Below are 23,171 nucleotides of genomic sequence, written 5' to 3'. Positions count from 1 at the left end.
CACCACTTTCTAATTTTCCTCAAGCTTTGGTAAGCTTTTGAGCATGTTAAAGCCCTCAAAAACACAATTCATTTGGGTTAGAATAATAATAATAAGAATGAGAATAATCCTTACAATTATAATAGGACGTAATTTACTTATATTATTTACAAATATTTTCCATTGGACATGACTTTCTAAAGATGTGTTTTTATACTCCTTACAGCTCCAGTCCAAATGTTCTCGAGTGGAGAGTGTTTCTTGGCCAGCGACTTGTGGGCAGTTCTGAAGAGTTTGAGAGTTCTGTGGGTGTTGTGAAGATTATCCTGAGCAAATTTACAGGCTTTAACATTGCTGTACTGCAGCTGCAGAAACTCGTCAGCTACATAGATTATATCCAGCCTGTGTGTCTGGATAACAACAATGACAGATCCTTCCCCGTTGGTAGTCAATGCTGGGTGCCAGGCTGGGGGAAGGGCAGTAAGAATGGAGGTGAGGATCCTTCAAGCTATGTTACCCTGCTCAGACTTGGTATTAACATCCATCCTGAGTGATCCAATCACAAGTGGTCAGCACGCACCCAAATGCGTCCTGAGATCTGATCAGGCAGACCACGTTGGGAGGTGATCTTGGATGCATGGGGCCTCATTATTTTTGCTGTGTGATGACAAATGTGCGGTTTGTCGAGACGCTTCACACAAGTGCATTGACAGAAAGCATGAATGCAAAAGCACAAGTACAAAGCCACAGCACAAATGCTAAAGCACTTGTGATCAGTCCTCTCAGAATGGATGTTAACACCAGGTCTGAATAGGGCCTGGTTTTAATGGGATTTTAAGTTGTAACTGACATGAGTCAGGCTTCATGATGTGTAAGACATATACTGAAAATTCACAAAAACTGTATTCTTGTGTTTTTAAGGTGCTGACAAAGCTGGCTCAAGTCTGCGAGACCTTGAAACTCAAGTGGTAAACTGTGGGAGCGTTTCTGATTCAGACAACATTTGCACTTATGCCATAGACCTTCAAGAGGTAAAAACTAAAAGTTTCCCATCCACCTGAGTTTCTGAAATCGAATTGCTCTTCTCATCAGGGAAGAAGTTTTCAGATCAGGACCTGACTGATGTTGAATTCTCTTTTTCTCTTTGCAGGGGGATCAGGGCGGCCCTCTGCTCTGCAAATCAGACTCCTCTTGGTTCCAGGCGGCCGTTGTCACAATGAGTGGGAATAAATCCGTGCGGGCAGATATTCAGTCATTTGCCAAAACCTCAAGATTCGGGTCATTCTTAAAGGAGACAGTTGGTGATATGCCATCTCCTGCAACGTCTACAACAGCAAATGCAGCAGAAAAAGCATTTTCCTTGTTCTTTAGTTTTGCTGTCGTTATTACCTCCATGTTCCTGTTGTAATGATGTGGTATTTGTTGAAGCTGCGTGAAATAGTCCAATACTGTAAATGCACTGACAATACTCAGGTCAAACAAAAGAGAATACACCATGAGGCACTTCCAATCAAATGTTTATATACCTAACAGAAGGTATTTTACTGTAAGAAATCTGTAGACAAATTGTACCGCAAAATGCTAATTTTTTCAAAATGTGTTAATCCAGCTGAATGAGGGAGAGTATTTATTCTCTGTTCCATCAAACCATGCCTATTTTCTTTGAGTCACATTATAAAAGTCATATTGAGTCATGAAATAAATATTAATGAAGCATAAAACAAATGTTTATTTACGTTCATTCAGAAAACAAAGCAATCCAGTTTAGCAAGAGAAGCTGCTCCTAAGCATATTTTAATGTAGCAGTTTTGATGATAAGCAGAAGCCAGCAGATCCAAGTGCATTGTGTTTTTTTCACTTCCACCTAAAAAACACAAAGGAACACAGATAGTTTGCAGGAATAATAAACAAATTGGTGCGGCTTGATTGGATGTAAGAGGACTGTTGGGGCTTGGCAGTGGTATATGTCCTCTACCATTCTAGTGCCAGTGATGTTTATTGTTCTGGTGTGGCTGCAGCTTCATTAGCCCCTGGTTCTGCTGCTTCTTCTGCCTCATTCATCATTTCTTTGTATTTACTCTTGAAAAATCCAGCCTGAGAGAAGAAAAGAAAGAAAGTGACATTAAAACATTTCGATCCTGCATTAAAGCTGCTTCATACATGAAGGGAAAGAAGAGAATAACTGCTGAATAGTTCAAAAATGAAAGGATAGTGTTCATTTACTTTTATTGGGGGTGGAACACCGTTCATTGACTCCATAAGGCTGTATAATAAACTAAAATAATGTATATATTTCGAGAGTCTCACCTTATACAGGCCAGCAGTGAGTAGAGCCAGCAGAGCTAACCCTCCCAGCGATCCCCCGACGATTTCTTTGGTGAAATCTGGTTGTGGATACACTTCTATCTCGGCTTCAATCTGAGACATGAAATGACATGAAGGTGGATCAAAATCAAGCTTATTTGAAAGACAAGTAAAATAAATAGAATGTGGAATCACCTTGTGAATCGGAGGCTTGTTATTAGACCCCGTAGAAAAGAAGATGTACTGGTTTGTGTCGTACTCCAGAGTAGCCGTGCTGGTCAAGAGGAATTTTGCAGAGTCGAGTCCAATCTGTTTAAAAAATGAAAGACTTCGTGATGAGAACGACGTTACCTTTGGTGACGTTCAATTTCTTTAGTAAATTACTGTAATTTTACCACGTTAGAATGAGCACCAGTTGTAAAATACTTCAAAATGCATGTTACAATGTGACACATGCACATCAGTTACCTGCTCTATCCATCCTGAGCTGATGTTGGCAGAGATTTTGTACTTTTTACTCTCCAGTCTTCCCATGAACCTACTGCACCTGAACACTCCGCACCTGGCTACAGAGCAGTCCTGTGGGTGAGGAAGAGACGGCAGAAGTTGTAATACTGTGTAAGTACTTCAATCCACAATTGTAGATAGTATACTCACCACTACATTATTCTCCTTTATCATAGCAACAAAGTCTGTGACAGTACGTTCTTCGTCTGCCTCTCTTCGGCAGTCCGGAATCTGGAATAGAACAGGTTTGCGTCAGTTTAACAGACGACCAGATGTGGTTCTCATGTGACCACGTCCCTCCCGTTCTTGAGGCTGCAACAGCGACATGAGAGACTTTTCTGGGATCAGTAACGTCACCTGCAAACTGCTCGGATCCACCCAGATGTCTTTATCGCCGAGCTTGACAGGCACCTTGATCACCACCGTGAAGTTCAGCGCCCTGATGTTGTTTGTGACCTGTCAGAAGAGGAGAAAAGGAAACGATTGATCTGAAGAGGCTGAGCAAGCATCAGGATCCAGATGATGAACAAGTTATTAAACTCAGCCAAGATGATTATGTTTTCATCAGGGTTTGTTTGATATTTAGAAGGATTACGCAAGAAAAGACAAAGAAACTTGGTGAAAGGATCCATTAAATCTTGATGTGTATACTTTTTTAATCTTTAAAATTGCAATATTTTCTACATTTTCCTTATTTTCATGGATCTTGAAACTAAACCAGGCACGTTTAGGGGGCTGATATTGATGAGCGTGTGTAATTTGGTGCAGATCTAGTTAAAACATCTAGGATCTAGTGAATTTAAATTTGGTTTGATAAGGGGACAGTTGGGCCTCGGCGAAGGATATGATCATGTGAGGAGATACTTTACCACAATTGACTGCTTGTGAGGTTTCAGCACATCGTTCTTTCCAGATGTGAAGTTGTTGTAGCTGAGGGAGCTGAAACAGATGTTTTAATTTCAGGTAATAGAGTGTACACTTTGAAATTATTAATATTTTAATGTGATTTCTTTGACTAACACAGGAAATAAAAACACCAAACCTTTCAATCGTGACCAAAATGCTGTACTTCACGTCCAACCATTTCATTTGGTAAAGTTCACTTGAAGTGGAATGTTCCTGATTCTCACTAAAAGAGAGAAGTGAAATTAACTCTGTGAATTATGTATTAGTGATGTAATATGAATATTAAACATTATAGACAGGCACAGTACCTGGAAGCATTTGCAGAGATAAAAATCTTCCTGTCAAATCGTCTGTTGCTTTCGATCCCATAGGAGACGGTGAACAAAGCCTGTAATGAAAGAGGGGTGAGATTGTCTCTGCGTTTTGCTGCAGCAATGGGAAGAGATGCCTGTTTACAAATAACACAAACCTCAGTGTCGCTCTTGAAAATGGGGTTGTTAATAGTGCAGGTTGTCGTTCCTCGCGATAAGCCATCTTCACTGTCCAAGGAGTTGCACTCGATTCTTCCCTTCATTAAAAGGCAATCAATGAAACAACAGCACACTTAAAGCTGAATTGCTGTGTGAGCGGTAGACTGTATCTGTAAATCAGCAATGTGTCTCCACTTCCTCCCGTGAATGAGCCTTAAATACCCTGAACCTAAAAGTAAGGGTGCTGCCATCTTGATATTTTGGCATAATTTTGAGAATAGCCAGTCTGCGCAGTAAAGATGTTTTGTTGTGAATCAAGACCGATACACATGGTCAAGAAATCCATTATAACAGACCAGATGCTAATGATTTATGGCAAATTTTTGCTCAATGCTAGATATGTATACGTAAAATGGAGCCTTGTCCGTATTCTGCATTCATTTAATCTTTATTTCTTTTTTGTGCACATCTTCTGAAGGTAATCATAGGGGGCAATGTAGCCAATCGTTTAAGCGAGACAGGACATGAGGTAGACATTTAAGAAATGGCGGAACTTTATGAGGAGAGACTTGAAACTCTTGATTCGGTGCTGCCCTCTAGTGGATGTACAGCTTAACAACCATACCAATGTAAACGACGCATTGGAAGTATGTCGGCAGTGACCGTTAAACGAATGAGCCCTTACCTGCAAACCTGTGAACTTCCTGTAGGAGAGCCCAGCTGGGTACGTAAGTTTCACGTAGCTGTTGTAGGAATCTTCGTCTCGGTTCTCCACTGATACTGTGACGTCCAACAGTTCATCAATGCCCACCTTCAACTCTGAGGAGCTGACAGAGAAAAGGGAAGGTGAAGGCACAGAAAAACAATAATCTAATAGTCTCCTTTTGTGCTAGCAGCTCGGTGAGGCTGCACTTTATAGCGATCCCCTCAGCTAGATGCTCACAGTCTACTATGCCAGACATGTTCTTGTAGAGAAGAGAAATGTAACCTTGCCCACACCCATAGGTTGGGCTTCACTTTTGGTTCTCACCTGTTGAAGTTGAAATCCACTTTCAGGTTATCTACACACTTGTTGTCAGTGCCACAGTTGATCTCAAATTTCAACTGTGGAAGAGAGCATGAAGAAAAACATGACAATGACAAGAATTCGTAAAAGTTCAAATTAAAGCTGTTCACTTACTCACTCTGTTCAGTTAAATCGACATTTATTGCAAGTTTGTTTAAAGGTCACTTACAGAATGATAAGTGGTAGTTTGAGCCTGCTGGGCCAGACTTGGTTTAAGGTTTGTAATAGAGGGAATACCGTCAAAGGTGAATCTGAGCTCATTTCTAAGTACATTGAGAGCATCCTGAGGACAAGCCTGCGAGAGGAGGGCACAGTTGGGAAATACCGTTAGTTTGAACTCCGTGAGTTTGTTTTGTTTTGTTTTTCAGACGGAAACCTCTTTGGGTTGTGATATAATCTGATGTTAACAACTCACCTGAATAAAGAATTTCACTGGGAAGCATTTTGGCCTTTGTAAGTCAACTTCAATTGACCCGGTCTTCTCTCGTTGTTTGTCCTTGATGTAAGCTCTGTTGTTTGGGACCTTGCGGGTGGCATCCAGTGTTAAAGTATAATTGATCTTTGCTCCAGCTGGAATGAATGACGGTTGAATCTACATATTACTCATGTACACGGACATGTATTTCAACAGATAGACAGTGGCTCTGTGGTTCAACAAAAGTGAGAGGAATGAGTAACCTGTGGAAACTGTAGAAAGTTTGGTCATGGTAAAGCAGATTTCAGCTGTGTTCTCCAGTGGGTTTTGGCAGTTTGGGTTTTTTGTAGGGACCTGGTTTGGGTTGAACGACATCGTAGCCTCTACCATTACCACAGGCTTTGACCTGGGAATGGATAGAGCAGGAAAAAATGAGGACCACCACGTTTTCATAGCATCAAATCAACAAAATATTAAAAACGAACACTTGGAAAAACATCAGTGTGATAAGATCTACCGAATAATGTGAGAAAACATTATTTGACGTGCACTCTGACTGTTTAATTTGGGCCATGTCCTATCAACGAACATGGAGGAGGAGGTGAACTAATTTCAAGACAAAAATAAATCTGATTGACAAGAGCTGTGACACTGTTGAGACTAAAAAAGTTCGTAAACTTTTCAAGTAAAGGTTTATGACATATACTGCATCCAGCCACCAGGTGGTAATCAAGAAGCTTTGGCTTCACTTTTGGGAGCTAACAAACCTTCCATCTATACAGTCTATGCTATAAATTATATTTTTATATAATTGTAAGCTTATAAATTATAAGTTTACAAATGAACAAAATTAGTAGGTTAACAAAGTACTGTTATAATGACAGACAGTAGAATCTTGTACAAACCTGAGTAAGACAACTGTGCCCTTTGACCCCACTGCTAAGTCAGGCAGACTGTCGCCACTGCGGTCAAAAGACGAGTCACTGATTGACATACCGAAGAACCTAAGTTGTTGCCGGACTTCAGAGGCAGCAATTTTCTGTGGAATTTAAGTATTTTAGATAAAACATGTTAATCTATCGAAAAGAATTAGGCCTCACAGACTGAATTTGTTACAGTCCCATTTAATTCCCCTTAAACTCTTCTTTGTTCTTCATAATAACATATTCAAAAGGTTTGACATGAAAAAATTCCCCTCACGGCCTTGAAACAACTTAACTCTACACCTTATGGCCCAGGCCCTGCCCCCAATATCCCAACCCTCACAGCGCCACCTGCAGGTGAAGAGCCTTTTTCAGCTGCTTGGCCCCACCCACAAGTTGACAGTATTGGTTTCTTAGGTTTGTGACATCACAAACCCCGGCTGTATCCATATTTTTCCAACTGGCATTTGTTTACTGCAGCTTTATGGTGGAAAAACTCTTGTCTTTGATCATGTCAAACCCTGACATATGAATATGTTTTTATGATTTTCACCCGAGGGGGACATTGAATTTTTTTTTGAGCCTAGTCACCTGTGAGTAAGTCGAACTGACTCTGCTTCCTCCTTCGCCGTGGAATATGTAGATGCTGCCTTGACCACCGTTCTCCAGAGGTGCACCAACTGCCACCTCCCTGAGGTCATCTGCGTTGAGATCAGGCAGCACAGCGAGAGAAGAGCCAAACCTCGCCTGGTCGGACTCATCCCCTCTCAGCACTAACGGAGATTCGAAGTGACACTCGACCCTCTGTTCAAAATATATGGAGGAGAGTCAACGTTTGCCTGGATGTTAAGATAAAAAAAATAATTTAATGGCACTAGAAGAAATGGTCACTTACCAAACGAGCTAAACCGCAAACGTAAACTCTTCCTTCTCTATCAGCTTCCTTGTACATAGGGGCAGATATGAGGATTAGGTCAGTGTATCCGTCATCGTTCACATCCATGGCACGAACCTCTGCCCCAAAATATTCACCAGTCTGAAACTGTTTAAGAAACAAGAAGAAAACAAGAGTATTTATTCCAGATCTATGTACACGTTTATTGTCTATATATCCGATCAGAAACCACGCACCTGCCATGGGAAGGGATCAATCTTTTGATTGATCTGTCCACGAACTGCCATCACAAGTCCTCTGTGTTGATATCTCGGAGCGCCAACAATTGTCAATTGGCCTTGTCTGGTTTTTGCGATAGTCATGGAGTAACCTGAAATTTAAGAGTCAAAGCAAATAAATCAAAACATCCAAAGGTTTAGCTACACTTGACAAAAGAGTCATTTATAAAAACTAACTAACTTTAGTAGTGGGTGTAGTGTTTTTCTTTTCTTTGAAGGGTTTCTAATTTACCTTTAAATGTAACTTTGGTGATTTTTGGAGCTTCATGTATGACATGTGAACATGTTTTACTCACATGACCCTTGCATGTACAGTACTTTCTGACTCCTTGTTTTTCATTTGCCTTTTTTACCTTTTTTTGCTCAATTCGTGTCGTTAGCGTAGGAGGGAGGGTTACAGTAGAAAAGTACTAATCACGTGTGTATTAGTTTGTTATTACTGTAAAATTCTTACCCAGATAACTGTCTTGTAACATGAACAAAGGCTCATATGAACTCAGCTTCTGGCCTGATAATGTGTATTCCATGTAGCCTCCTTTCCACTGGTTGGCGCCAACAGTGCCCATTTGAATTCCCTGTAATTCAGAACCACAATCAGCCCACAAAAGCGAAAGTTAAATGCATTATAGAGTCAAAACATGTCGCCTGTGTGTAGCCTTTCTATCACAAAGGCAGGTGTCGGTGTCTTTCATTATTATTACCCCTGGCACATAAGCCACACTGAATCCCGCCTGAGCCATTTCCATTTTCAGTGTCTCTCCAGTGGACTGAGATCCTGAAACAGCAAAAGAAATGAGCACTGAGCTGAATCCCACAGTTACATACCCGCTGTTGTTGAATGGATTTACAGTGGCAAGCTCATTAAAACAAGCTCAACTTATTATAATATAATTATTATTTCAGTGTTTGAAAACATAACATAAGAACTGGATGTGCATCATGAAAGGAGCCCAATAAACAACATTAACGCTAATATTTGTCAACTGAGAATGTAAATGGGATTTTAAGCTGTAAATTTACATCCGTACCCTCAATAGAGAAGATTTTGTCCTGCAAATTCTTCGTTATTGCATCAAGTGCGTTAAAGCTCCCTACTCGAAACACGTGATTTGTCGAGAGCGAAGATGCAATAGAGTCCAGTTCCTGTTTCGCCCTTGTGGAATCGAACGCTCCCCCCACCTAGAGGCATGTTGAGAAAATAGTTTTAATGCTGTTCAACAGAGTTGATTTTTTTACTCGTTCATAGATAGTTTATCCACCTGCACTCATCACGAAACCAGAGTTAAAAAGTAAGGTATTTATGTAAAAAAATTCAGAGAAGGTAAATAAGAGAGTAATTAATTGAATACAAAAACAACAAAGAATGAAAAGATATATCTGTAAAAAAGACAAATTAAGAGGGAGCTTAATAAGTAAAATTCAATGAAAAGTCTGACTAAAAAGATAGGTCGTGAGTTTGATATCCACATAAATAGGTTTAAGAAATTTTTAAACCAATAAACTTTTTTCAAAATCAATTCTGAAGGCAGCAAGAGCAGAGATTTAAAAAATTGGTGTTAATGAGATGTGGTGAAGGATTGTAAACTTCTTATTTATGAAATTTCACTTAAAATTCACAGGGTAGTATCATGTAACTGTATGTCTGCATGTATGGTAAAAACACAAACAATGCCTTTTTTGGAAAACACATTTTGCTCATTGGAATGAACTGAACTTACCCCAATAGCAAATCGAACAATCTTTGCATTCTCAGCTAAGCTTATTGCATATGGCAAGTTTTGGCTGTCAGTAGATGCTCCATCAGTAATGACGATCAGGATCTTCTTCACGTTTGGTCTAGAACCTCCTGCTGATGTGAAAACATTTTGGCTGCCAAAACAAAAACAATATCATTTCAATACGCGTTTGTCCATTTCTTTGGTCAATAACATAACATAACAATTCCATCTCTGGAAATCTGCATTTTATTTATGTTTGAAAATATGTTCATTATGCAACTGACTTCATTTCCCACATTTAGCTTTACCAGTTATCCAAGAATATAAATCTATTATGTAGGGCTGGAAAATTAAACAATATCAATAATTATTGCAATATAATTTCCATCAATAGCAATATAACAAATGTTCAGTCACTATATTGCTTATACATTGTGCAAATTGAGGAGGTATAACACATACGTTGAAAAATGTTTTGTTGTTTATCAAGTTTGTTTAAAACCACAACCCTCTCTTAGGAGCAAAAAACTGTTTTTACTCTTAACAGAAATTAAAATGTGACATTTTTTGTGATAATTATCGATATTGATGTGGAAAGTTTGGTATAACTTTTTGTCATATTGTCAAGCCCTATTTTTATGTCTAGCTCAGTTTGGGGTTTGTCTCGTCCACTGCACGGTAGACAAACAACACACACAACACCACAAACTACACCCAAGTGTGTTAACTGCTACTGTGTCAAAAATTAAACCACCATTTCATATACATTATCACATCAGCATTACATCAGCACCTACACCACATATGCGATGGCACTAGCTGTGTTAGTTGTGCTGTATTTTTGTCTTATTCCATCGATTTTCGACTCCCATTGTCCAGATGAGAAAAAGTCACGAAAGTTCAATTCAACAGTGACATCATAAGAGAACTGGACAACAGCAAACTGCAAAGAGAGAAGAAGAAGAATACAAATAATATCTAACAGTCATGGAGGCAGTGACAAACTGTAGAATTTGATCTTTCAGTGAATTCTCTGAGTGTGTGCAATAGTTTAAGTGGCAGTGGGAACATCGTCCTGGGAACATACCTGTGTATCTTTTCCCACAAATGGGCGTACCAGCGTTTTCACAAAATTCTTCATTGTTTTAAAATCATCAGAGAATACGCTGCCTGAACCATCCAAGAGAAAAGCAATATCTGCTTCGGCTCTGCACTCTGTCAAAGACACGGGCCAGAATCTGAATCATTTGTTAAAATCCACATAGCACATCTTTGACAAAAAATTATTTGATGTGTACTTTGACTTTTTAGTTTATCTTTGTCCTGTCTGTTAACATGGAGGAGGTAGGGTTTATGAGCTACACTGCAGCCATCTAGTCCGCCCCTCTGAACGTCATTTCCAACAGCTAAGCAAACTGAGACTATTTGACTTAAACTTCTCCCACTTCAAATAAGATAAAAAAGAATCTAATAAAAAGCAAGAAAACATTGGTGAGCATGAATAAATGTTCAGGAGGAAAAGTTTACAATGTTTTGAATGAAGAACTCTTCACTTAAATAACACCACGGATGGGGAATGTGTTTTTGTTCTGCTTCGTCGTGGACGTTTTCAGCGATGTTGGCTGATTCTTCACTTTCTTCCATGTTGTCACTACTTGTCACGGCCAAATGTGCCGTGCCTCCTCTTCGCGGTTGAGTCTCCCTCTCTTGTCTGTTTTGTCTTGATACGTCTTTTTTTACGCCGTGTTACGTACGTCATGCGTGATATTGCACTGATAGATATACAACAAGGATCTTTTCTGTGTTATGTCTATTGAGGTTGAAATCTGAAGGTCTCCAGAAGGTCGGCGGTTCGATCCAAGTCTTCCCTGCATTCCAAAGTCCTTGGACAAGATACGGATACTGAAACCCTCATAGAAAGAGTCCTGCCCATAGATGCACTGTATGAATGTCTGTGAATAAACTTTACTGTAAAGCGCTTTGAGTGGTCATGTATATAAGAACACAGACATAATTCCCCACAAATAAATGAAGACAGTAGAAAGTACGGATATTTGTATGAAACCCTAATACAAATAACCCTAACCCTAAAGTCAAAAGTCATCAGAAAAAAACCACTCAACTAAAGTACAGATGCTTGAAAGATCAACATAAGTACAGTGACAAAGTACTTGTACTTTTTCTTGAGTAGTGGCAATATCAGCAGGTAATTCCCACCGTTACCTGTATCATGGGACATTTTCACAAACTCACCTGGAGAGGACCGCGGCACCGCGGATCCAAACTGATCAAACCGGTCGATCTGGAAGCATGCGCCGCTGTACATGGTGATACTTTTGCAATCCTTTGGGATGGTTGGGCCACATGCCTGAAAAGAGACGAGATCATATCATCCTGATTGAATTAGCGGACTATTTGATTGTGTAGTCGCCCCTTAAAACAACCGTTTTTCAAGCTGCAAGGCGATAAGAAAGTGATAAGAAGTGAACATATCAAATGTTTAATTGGACTTTTGACTGATCTCTATATTGATTTTAACTATGTTCTGGAAATCTGTGAAGTTTAACAACTCACCATAGTGTTTCGTGAGATGGGGTCATTCGTCATTGTCAAACCAAGGGACATGTTGACTGCAAATTCTGGCGCTGAATAGAAAACATTGAACACTTGTGTTACGATGCTCATATGATACGAATGCTTGGTGTCAAAATACCTGTTTCTGGTCTTTCTCTGGAGACGTTAACAGCCGCCTACCTTCAAATGGCAGACTTCTGCAGGTTGTAGTGCACTTGTATATTTTCCCCCTTCCCAATTGTGAATACTGTTCAAGGGGAGCGCTGATGAGCACGCTGAGGAAATAAAACACAGAGAAATATGTAACAGAATCAGTCTCGTCAGCGCCGTGCAGCTGTTTTCTTCTATCAAGAAATGCCATATGTTATTGCAGCTGTGAGGCGTGCGACTGACTTACTCTGACTGTCTTTGCACCACCTGGTAGCCAAACCCTGCGGCACTGTTGTCCCAGGACTTCCAAGCCACGGGGTCGATATTGAAACATAGAGCCGTATTCAACACTGAGAAACGAGAAATGATGAGATCAGAATCATATTTGATGAAGTGTTATAACAACTTTAAAACTCATCAGAATTTTAGTCTCTAGGAAAATCTATAGACTCCATGTGTGGCATTCAGTTTGTGTTTAGTTGACAATGGTGTGAACTGAGGGTTACCACATTGTCTGTTTGGATAACACCACTAGGGGGCACCAAAGACAGAGCATTTCAAACTCTAGACTCACTTAAATTTAAGAAGGACTTCCTCAAACAGTGAAGTTAAAAAACTATGTGTTCATCCCACCTGGTTTATCTGCGGTGAAGATTCTTCATAAAATGAAACTAAGTTTGTGTTTTTTTACTGTTCACGTCTGTGACAGATGTTTGTAAGAACTTGCAGGTAGATATAGTGGCTCTAAACAATAATTAATTTGCACATTCATGAGACAGCTACTACCTCTTTGTTAACTTCTGAGTAATTTGTAAAAGCAGAAACAGTTTTTCACCATCAAATACTGATAGTGTTGTGCTTCACATGGAAACAAGCACGACTTCCTTCTATACGTGCTATTATTGTACATTGAGGGATTTTTTGTTGTGAAGTCTGCCTTCTTTTTCCTTTTTTGGATTCTCCAAAAATGGTCAACATGATACGAACTCTTCAACCGTCTGACAAATGATTTTCTCATGGTGAACAGCAGGAGAACAGATAACGTTGAACCTCACGTGTCTGATGTCTGTGACTTTAACGATATTTTGGTATCTTGTACGTTTAGAACATCATGTGTATATTTGCATAAATCTTGCATAAAAGTAAAAACCTGAGGTTCTGCTTTTTCTTGTCACCAGTGCTGCTTTGTATTGCTTTTCATTTCTTCTGACACTCTTGGTTGTATTTTAAGCCACTTAATAAAACCAGCTTTATACTAACTTACACTGGGTAAACACATATAAGCACACACATAGCACAAAATAGATGTGGGAGATAGATAAGTAGAATGTTTCACAAGTCATTTAGTAAACGCACATTATGATGACTTTTTATAGCTTTAATAGCTTTTTTGCAGCCAGCTTCTTTTGTGGTCAATTTAAATGTAAAACACCATTTTAATTCAGGATGTCTGCCTCTAAAGATTGAGGAGTCAGGGGTGAGCAATGTCTCCAGTCTCCTCTCTGCACAGGACGAGCAGATATAGATAATAACTGGGTGGGTCCATGATAGTTTAGCCTCTTCTCATGTGTTCCTGTGATTATTTTCCAGATTCTTGCCGACCTGATCTATTCATGTAGCACATGCACGCAGGTCATTTGAATGATAGATGCTGTTAAACAAACACAATGAATCTAAATGGTCAAAACGATGTATCTACCAGTATGAGCAGTTGAAATGGGATCAATATGGAGACTGGGGTCTGTCTGGGGTGTGGTCTATATTTTCTAAATGTTGTTATTATTGTTCATTCATCCTTTAGCTCTGGTGGTTTTTAAAACAAGGCAAATACTAGCATTTCTGCAGGAACACTTTAAATGTCACCAAACAAAATAGATTACATTTTTACTGCCTCACAAATATGTAGAAAAACTTTTTTTTAAGACAATGTAAGAGAAAAACCTGCAAGTTTTCTTACCTGAAATGAATACTGCAGCAGCAAATATCCAGGCCATTGTGTTATCCTGTCGGAAAAATGCATAAAGTGCGATGGTTTGCTCACATGAATGTATGTGGAAGAGAGGTGACTATTTCTATTACTGCGTGTGCAGAAATCGTGAAAGGACTGCTCACACACTGAGGTTAGAGGAACTCATATGTAGGTGGGGTCACAATACTAACCCTTTCTGTTTAATGTGGGCTATAGTCACAATATGTCATCACTTGCAGGAAGCACAGGCAGCTTTTTATTATGATTCAAGAGATTAAGAACATGTTTTAAAAAGACACCAGTAGAATAAAACCTTAACTTCAGCTCTTGTTGGCTGTTGTGGCACTTTTTGCTGGAAAAGGGGAAGTGGATGCAGACACAGATGTGAAGGAGTTTTATTTATACCAAAAAATATATAAAGTCACTTTAAATTCAAGGTTACATCCACAGCAGTAAGAAAATATTAGGATTTATTTCTATAGTGTGGTGGAAAATTCCACTGACCAGGTGTCTCACTGCTGTGATACTGTCTACCTGACAGGATGGAACCCTTATTTGGCGGTGTCTCACAGCTATGACCTTGATAAACAGGGTGTATGCCCTTATTCGGTGATGTTTTCTTCCAACTGCTACAGCAGATAGACACAGATGATGATTTCATGTCTTTTTTTTATATTACGTTTTATGAAACGCCTCTTTGTATAAGTTCTGGCTTTTGTGAACTTCCACTTTGAGCACCCGTGCTTGTTGTGTAACCTCTGCAGAGCTTACTATTAAAAAGACTCAAAGGCAACTCCTGTCTGAGAATTTCATTATTTCAAATCTCAAGATGAATTTCCATCACAATAGATTAAAATAAAAAAACAAATATACTTGTTTTGAGATGTATCGGATGTTGTCCTTTACTAATGCAAACTTGGGCAGTAAGGAAGTCAAATATCATGCAGCTCCATTTCTTCTTTTGCTGCACTTCCATTTGAGAGAAAGAGGTCGGCACTATGAGCGGGGAGAGTCAATATTTGTTGACTTTATTGCCTCAGAGAGAGAGGTTATGTTTTCGTTTATTTGTTTATTGTCTGTTAGGATTATGCAAAAAAACTGTAAAACTCTGGTGGGTCAAGAAGGAATCCATAAAATGTTGGTGTGGATATGGATCAGGGGGCGAGATACAGCATTTTTCAACATTTTCATTGATTCCTCACTCGTTTTCTTAATGATGAAAATAAGACATCTTTAAGGGACTTGATAACCAGTGGTGTAAAGTAACGGAGTAAAAGTACTTCATTACAGTACTTAAGTAGTTTTTTTGAGGATCTATACTTTCCTTGAGTATTTATATTCATCAGGACTTCTACTTTTACTCCACTACATTTAAAAGAAAAAAGATATACTTTTACTCCGTTACATCGACATTGGACACCTCGTTACTCGTTACAAATTAAAATCTGAATATAATTGTCAGTCTCTCATCACGATATTGGATTATCTGAACTGTGCGTGTTTGCGCGAGAACAGACGTTGCTGTCGCGAGGATAACCTGAGGGCGGGACGGGAGATTAAGCCATCAACGCGACTACACAACCATGGCTACCTCGTCTAACACTGATGAAGAAGACAAAGCATCTTCTTTGGCAGAAGAACAAAATGAACCACACCCGTGGCCGTATCTAGCGAAAATGTTTGCTTTCGTAGGGATGAAAGATACATCCTACAGAATGAAGTGCCTCTTGTGTCTGCCTAAGGACACGGAAATAATGGCGTTTCAAAACTCTCCGTCGAACCTCAAAAAACACATTCAGGTAAATGAATTAAGTAATGGCAGCCAGAGTCATGTTATGTCATGTGCCAGTAATAAGTAAAGATGCAATATTGTCGATAGAACATAATTTGCCAACGTTGAGGCCAGCAGTTTACGTGGACAAGCGCGCGGACACACACACACACACGTTATATTTACTTTTTGTTGTGCCGACAGACTGTGTTCGGTAACTACCTCTAGCGAACGTTGACTACTTTATTCACATGCTAGCACGCAAAAACACACTGCAATCCCGAAAACCCCAAGTGAACACTCCTGCAAAAGTCTAGCTAGTAAAATATAGTTTGCCAACAGATACAATTGAACATTTTACTTAACATAGGCCATTACAAAGTAGACACGTGCATGCGCGTCTAGGTATGGTCCAAGTGTAGGCGTGCATACACAAATTGTATGTTATTTGGATTGCATGTAGCTCATAATTGTTATAGTTCACCACATTTACTGCTATTTGTAGAGTATAATCTTTCTGCTGAATGTATGTATATTCTGTATGTCCGTTGTCTGAGTCCAGTTGCTAATTTATTCTCCCATTTATATTCTCTGGCTGCAACATATAGTTACATATCCTACCTCCGTAACTTAGGAAAGATGCAATTCTATTTATATGCAATTTAATATATTCATCGGCCGATATCATTGGTAATAACTGTTTACCCTACCCTACTAGTTTTAGTGTCAAAATTTCTGCTGTGAAAGGGGTATTAAAATGTATTAACAATAACATTCATGTTAAAACAAACTGTAGGCTGCCTGTCATTGTAATAACTGCTGTGTGATGTCTTGAGCATCAAACTGATATTTTTCTCTTTTTTTTTTTGATGTAGAGAAAGCATGCAAATCATGAAAAAAAATACGAGGAGCTGACGTCACTGAAAAGAAAACGGGCTTTGGAAAATGGGACTTCCACCCTCAGACAGACCACATTGGTGAATGCCAGATCCATCTCTCAAAGCTCAATAGACAAAGCTGTGGTTAAGTTTGTTGTCAGAGGGCTCCAGCCATTTTCTACTGTGGAAAATCAAGCCTTTAGAGACTTTGTCACCAATCTTAAGCCTAATGCAAAATAGGCTGTGGATCACATCGCCACCACTACAGACTGCTGGTCAGTTAGAAGAAGGAGCTTTATTGGTGTGACTGCCCACTGGGTGGACCCTGACAGCCTAACTAGACAATCAGCAGCCCTGGCCTGTAGACATTTGAGAGGTTCCCATACCTTTGATGTTTTGGCTGCCGCACTCAATGACATCCATTCAGAATATGGAATCAGGAACAAAATTGTGAGAACAACCACCGACAACGGTTGCAACTTCCTAAAGGCTTTCAAAGTTTTCGGGGAGGAGACAAACAACAATGAAATCTGTGGTGATGCAGAACCAGGGGAGGAAGAAGAGAATGAGGGTGAGGAAGAAGTGGAGTTTGCTGAAGTGTCAGAGATCCTTAATCAGAATGATGGCTTTGAATTTGAGCTCCCAAAGCTTCAACGCTGTGCCTGTCATTTGCTCAATTTGGTCTCTACAGTCGATGCTGAAAAAGCAACTGCCAACGATGCATACAAAAAACTGCATCGCTCAGCATTCAGCAAGTGTCATAATAAGAATAAATGTGGGCGATCCACTCTAGCAGCTGAAGCAGTGGAAGACCACTGCTCCATCCAGCCGCTACGCCCAAATGCCACCCGGTGGAACTCACTGTTTATGGCTGTGGAAAGGCTGCTCAAGATTCTGAAAGACAGCTTTGAGAGAATTGAAGGTTCCAATGTAAGTTGGAATTATGTGTTGTGTGAATTTGAATTTATAGTAATACTTATGTCATGACTTCGCTGAATGTCCCTGATTTGTTACCTATTACATAACTTCTTGACCCTTTAGAAAAAATCGGGCATATGTAGTGATCCCTAAGGGAAACATACTTATCCACTTTTGACCCATCATTACACATCCTGTTCAGCTTTCACCAACCTATCTACTACTGCACTCTAGCAGTGGTAAAAATATTTTATTGCCCGAATAAACTGAACCAGAATAGGAACTGGTAGACAACCCCAGAATTGGCTACATGATTTACTTTATAACCTTAACCTTAAACCTTATAGATTAGTAAGCTATTGATTATTTGGATAAAATATTTATGCACAATGGTAAAACACAGTGATGTTTTGTTTTTTCCTAACAGGTTCAATCCAGTTGAACTCACGTTCCTAACTGAGTATGTCACCACCATGAGCCCAGACACCCAGGCCATCAACATCCTTCAGGCCGAAACAAATGTCCAGATGGGATGGCTGCTTCCGACTATTACCCTGTTGAGTTCAAAACTGGAGAAAGCCAAGTTCCATCTAAAGTACTGCAAGCCGTTGGTTGAAGCCTTACAAGTGGGAATAAACTTTTCAGCTGTACTAATGCTACTTTCACCCTCCCTGTATTTCAGGAATGGACTACATCAAGGAGCAGATGACGGATCCTTCCTTGTCAGGAGAAGCCACCAGATCCAGCTCATCTGATGAGGGAGACTTCTTCTCTTCCCTGAAGAGCTCTCACGTTACTCAAGACAGCTCCAAGCAACTAGATGGATACCTGGCCCTTACAGCAGATCAGATGAATGTACTGAAGACGTTCCCTGCTGTCTGCAAGTTGTCTGTTAAGCTGAACACACCTCTGCCTGCCTCTGCAGCCTGTGAACGACTGTTTAGCTTTGCAGGACTTGTCTTCAGCCCTCGAAGAGCTCGGCTGGATTCACGCAATTTTGAGAATCAACTTCTGCTGAAGATGAACCACAAGTTTGTTGACTTTTATGAAAGCACTATGACAAATTAAACCCTGGTGTCCCAATTTTGGGCATGTCATTATAGGTGTTTCACCATGCAACTACACAACCCAAACCTCTACCAAAGTTTAACCACTTAACCACTGCATTGAGTTTTTAGATCTGCTTATTTCAAAAGAAAATTGTAAACTTTGGTATAGGTTTGGCTTGTGTAGTTGCACGGTGAAACGGGTCTCAAAATCAGTCTTTATCAATCACAGTAAATATAAACGAAAAGAAAAAAAACGCTGTTGGGTTTTGTAATTTTATGCATTGTCAGTTCATGTGCTGCTTCAAGTGTGACTTTAAGACCTGTTATATGGCACGGTTGTCATGGCAAGGTAACAATAAAACCCAATTTTTTTTTTTAAGTGGTTAAAGTACTTTGTTAAAAGGTTAAAGCTCTAGATTTTGACAGTAAACATTGCCATAGAGTGTTTGTTCAGTAACAGGGGTTTCCCCGTCTCTCCAGCTCTTTAGTAAACAGAAAAAATATTTTCAGGTGGGTGAGAAAATGTTATCTAATCAGAAAAGAGTAATTCAGCTTCAATTTTATAGTTTTCCAGTAACAATTTTGACTACTACATTCTTAGTTTCATCACTTCCAATGTCACTTAATTCAGTCACTTGAAATAAAGCCTGAAGAGAACAATTTCCAGTTGTTTTGTTTCTGTGTAGGCCTACTATAAAAAGCACTTGATTTTGGTACTTGTACTTTTACTTTTGATGCTTAAGTACATTTCGACACCAGATACTTTTGATACTTAAGTACATTTAATATGAGCTACTTTAAGACTTTTACTCAAGTAATTTTCTTACGGGTGACTTTAACTTTTACCAGAGTCACTTTCAGGGAAGATATCTGTACTTTTACTCAAGTATGGCTTTCAACTACTTTATACACCACTGTTGATAACTATGAATGTGTGATGTATATTTAAAATTTAAGGAAACACGTAAAGGGAAAAGGAATTAGCTGACTGGATACATATTGCTTTCTTGTTGCTCAACGACATGAATCATGCCTTTATTATAAAACATAATTAAAAACTAGGGGCTGCGTTCCAGGTGGCGCTGTTGAGCCATTTTGCATTTTGGGTGTTGTGAAGATTATCCTGAGCAAATTTACAGGCTCTAACATTGCTGTACTGCAGCTGGAGAAACCCGTCAGCTACATAGATTATATCCAGCCTGTGTGTCTGGATAACCACAATGACAGATCCTTCCCCGTTGGTAGTCGATGCTGGGTGCCAGGCTGGGGGAAGGGCAGTAAGAATGGAGGTGAGGATCCTTCAAGCTATGTTACTGTTGTGCAATAATGCATTAAACGTGATACCATAAAATGGTGTGCCTTGCGGCATTCAATAAATTTGGTTATCAAAATAAAATATTGAATATTAATATAAAAAATATTAATATTAAATAATAACTTTAATTGATTAAAGTTACCTCGGGGCACCACCCTTCAAAGGAAGGGAAAAGATAGCCAATTGATTGATTAAGTCTCATAAAAGTACTAACTTCAAATTTGGAACTCTGATTAACAATTAAATTAATAACTATAACCAAAATTACCATATAGATAGTGAGCTAAGTTGAAGGATATAGAGTTCTTGACAGTGTAGAGGTTGGCAAAATTCACTTATGCAACATTAATGAAAAAACATTTGTGAAAGAAAAACATTTATTATGAATATAATAAAGTATAAAAACACAAATTACTCACGGTGTACTTACTAAATAAAGATATGTATGTGAGTATGCGTGTGTGTGTCTGTGTGAGTCAGCGTGCTTCTAAAATGGCGGCTGGCCACTCTAAAGATAACGCCCCCCCCCCCCTTTGGAATGCTTACGACATGTAGCGGGGGTCAGAGTGATAGGGTGCTGAGATAAGCATGTGTCTGTGTGTGTGCCAAATTAGAGAAAGTTACTAGATGCATGCAAGGAAAGACTGAAGAGCATAACTGACATTAACTTTCAAATAACTTGTAACCAAAATATCACAACACAAATCAAACTTATAAACATCACAAGGAATTGAATAAACAGTCTTTGCTTAGCCTAGTATAATTATTAAGCCCAGTTGTGTTACCCGGCCATGGAAAGGGAAAAAAGGTTGCTGTGCTGTTCGAAGTTCTGTGAAGTCGTCTTGCTAGTTTTGTGGCTCCTGCCTTTGTAGTTCTGTTGTGCGGTACAGCGGTTTTGCTGTTCGTTGTCAGACAGGACCTTGTGTCGCTGCCTGAAGGTTGGTAGAGCTTGGATTGCGAGGAGGTTTCCTTGTTGAGATGAGCTGGAAGCTGCACCCTTCCTCCATGAAGTTGATTTGCGTTGAAAGAGTGAGCTGGACCACCACCCTTCTCCTGTGAGAGGATTCGTGGAAGGAGCGGTGTGCTCCTCTCGAAGAGGGGTATGGAAAGAGCTGGACACCCTTCTCCTGTCCAGGGTGGCGTAGAAAGAGAATGAAGAAAGGGAGACCTGGCCTTATATTGGCTTGGTGACCTCATAGGTCATGGGGCCCAGAGTGACCAATAGTGGTTGACCCTTGTGTCTCCGGTTGGTTTTCACACCTCCGTGTGACGTTGAGGCACCCTGGGAGACAGAGTTCTGGAGGCTCTGGTTTTCTCCAGAACAAAGGACATGCGGCCTTAGGCTTTTGACTGCACATGTAGGCCGAACGTAGTTTCACAAATACCAGGTCCCAACATTACCCTGCTCAGACTTGGTATTAACATCCATCCTGAGTGATGCAATCACAAGTGGTCATCGCCCAATACAGGTCCGAACGCACCCAAATGCATCCTAAGATCTGATCAGGCAGACCACGTTGGGAGGTGATCTTGGATGCATGGGGCCTCATTATTTTTGCTGTGTGATGACAAATGTGCGGTTTGTCGAGACGCTTCACACAAGTGCATTGACAGAAAGCATGAATGCAAAAGCACGAGTACAAAGCCACAGCACGAATGCTAAAGCACTTGTGATCAGTCCTCTCAGAACGGATGTTAACACCAGGTCTGAATAGGGCCTGGTTTTAATGGGATTTTAAGATGTGACTGACATGAGTCAGGCTTCATGATGTGTAAGACATATACTGAAAATTCACAAAAACTGTATTCTTGTGTTTTTAAGGTGCTGACAAAGCTGGCTCAAGTCTGCGAGACCTTGAAACTCAAGTGGTAAACTGTGGGAGCGTTTCTGATTCGGACAACATTTGCACTTATGCCATAGACCTTCAAGAGGTAATTATTTATATACCTAACAGAAGATATTTTACTGTAAGAAATCTGTAGACAAATTGTAATGCAAAATGCAATTTTTTTCAAAATGTGTTAATCCAGCTGAATGAGGTAGAGTATTTATTCTCTGTTCCATCAAACCATGCCTATTTTCTTTGAGTCACATTATAAAAGTCATATTGAGTCATGAAATAAATATTAATGAAGCATAAAACAAATGTTTATTTACGTTCATTCAGAAAACAAAGCAATTCAGTTTAGCAAGAGAAGCTGCTCCTAAGCATATTTTATTGTAGCGATTTTGATGATGAGCAGAAGCCAGCAGATCCAAGTGCATTGTGTTTTTTTCACTTCCACCTAAAAAACACAAAGGAGCACAGATAGTTTGCAGGAATAATAAACAAATTGGTGCGGCTTGATTGGATGTAAGAGGACTGGCTTGGCAGTGGTATATGTCCTCTACCATTCTAGTGCCAGTGATGTTTATTGTTCTGGTGTGGCTGCAGCTTCATTAGCCCCCGGTTCTGCTGCTTCTTCTGCCTCATTCATCATTTCTTTGTATTTACTGTTGAAAAATCCAGCCTGAGAGAAGAAAAGAAAGAAAGTGACATTAAAACATTTCGATCCTGCATTAAAGCTGCTTCATACATGAAGGGAAAGAAGAGAATAACTGCTGAATAGTTCAAAAATGAAAGGATAGTGTTCATTTACTTTTATTGGGGGTGGAACACCGTTCATTGACTCCATAAGGCTGTATAATAAACTAAAATAATGTATATATTTCGAGAGTCTCACCTTATACAGGCCAGCAGTGAGTAGAGCCAGCAGAGCTAACCCTCCCAGCGATCCCCCGACGATTTCTTTGGTGAAATCTGGGTGTGGATACACTTCTATCTCGACTTCAATCTGAGACATGAAATGACATGAAGGTGGATCAAAATCAAGCTTATTTGAAAGACAAGTAAAATAAATAGAATGTGGAATCACCTTGTGAATCAGAGGCTTGTTATTAGACCCCGTAGAAAAGAAGATGTACTGGTTTGTGTCGTACTCCAGAGTAGCCGTGCTGGTCAAGAGGAATTTTGCCGAGTCGAGTCCAATCTGTTTAAAAAATGAAAGACTTTGTGATGAGAACGACGTTACCTTTGGTGACGTTC

General features: G+C 39.7%; 4 protein-coding genes across 4 annotated transcripts in view; 1 reads left to right on the top strand and 3 right to left on the bottom strand.

Moving 5' to 3' along the window:
• Positions 1–182: 182 nt before the first annotated feature.
• On the top strand, positions 183–22,217 carry LOC117753408 (inactive serine protease 45-like). The gene is made up of 5 exons (XM_034571484.1): positions 183–471; positions 901–1,010; positions 1,130–1,309; positions 16,750–16,760; positions 22,175–22,217. Exons 1-4 carry the CDS (start codon positions 183–185, stop codon positions 16,750–16,752), a joined length of 582 nt encoding a protein of 193 aa, XP_034427375.1. The 3' UTR covers positions 16,753–16,760; positions 22,175–22,217.
• LOC117752786 (integrin alpha-M-like) lies at positions 1,606–14,280 on the bottom strand. The gene is made up of 30 exons (XM_034570406.1): positions 14,143–14,280; positions 12,433–12,535; positions 12,216–12,310; positions 12,036–12,106; positions 11,715–11,829; positions 10,549–10,676; positions 10,259–10,404; positions 9,462–9,612; positions 8,772–8,922; positions 8,445–8,518; positions 8,198–8,318; positions 7,702–7,835; positions 7,466–7,612; positions 7,162–7,374; positions 6,553–6,686; positions 5,911–6,053; positions 5,648–5,802; positions 5,402–5,527; positions 5,197–5,270; positions 4,852–4,993; positions 4,166–4,264; positions 4,005–4,084; positions 3,833–3,919; positions 3,660–3,729; positions 3,148–3,246; positions 2,941–3,021; positions 2,752–2,862; positions 2,479–2,592; positions 2,287–2,397; positions 1,606–2,073 (listed from the first exon to the last, which is right to left on the bottom strand). Exons 1-30 carry the CDS (start codon positions 14,177–14,179, stop codon positions 1,975–1,977), a joined length of 3,411 nt encoding a protein of 1,136 aa, XP_034426297.1. The 5' UTR covers positions 14,180–14,280; the 3' UTR covers positions 1,606–1,974.
• Positions 22,118–23,171, bottom strand: part of LOC117752793 (integrin alpha-D-like) — a 27,017-nt gene continuing 25,963 nt past the window's right edge. The window contains exon 31 of the mRNA XM_034570412.1: positions 22,118–22,452. The gene's annotated coding sequence lies outside the window, so the exon portion shown is untranslated. The remainder of the gene's footprint in view (positions 22,453–23,171) is intronic.
• The window catches only part of LOC117752789 (integrin alpha-D-like), a 10,162-nt gene continuing 9,488 nt past the window's right edge, over positions 22,498–23,171 (bottom strand). Inside the window, exons 27-29 of the mRNA XM_034570409.1 lie at positions 23,002–23,115; positions 22,810–22,920; positions 22,498–22,596 (exon numbers count right to left, since the gene is read on the bottom strand). Coding sequence (XP_034426300.1) covers positions 22,498–22,596; positions 22,810–22,920; positions 23,002–23,115 — 324 coding nt within the window. The remainder of the gene's footprint in view (positions 22,597–22,809; positions 22,921–23,001; positions 23,116–23,171) is intronic.

Source organism: Hippoglossus hippoglossus, chromosome 19 (genome assembly GCF_009819705.1).
Source record: "Hippoglossus hippoglossus isolate fHipHip1 chromosome 19, fHipHip1.pri, whole genome shotgun sequence".
NCBI classification, from domain to species: Eukaryota; Metazoa; Chordata; class Actinopteri; order Pleuronectiformes; family Pleuronectidae; genus Hippoglossus; species Hippoglossus hippoglossus.
Note: the sequence above shows the minus strand (reverse complement) of the source record. Positions and strands in the feature narration are given on the sequence as shown.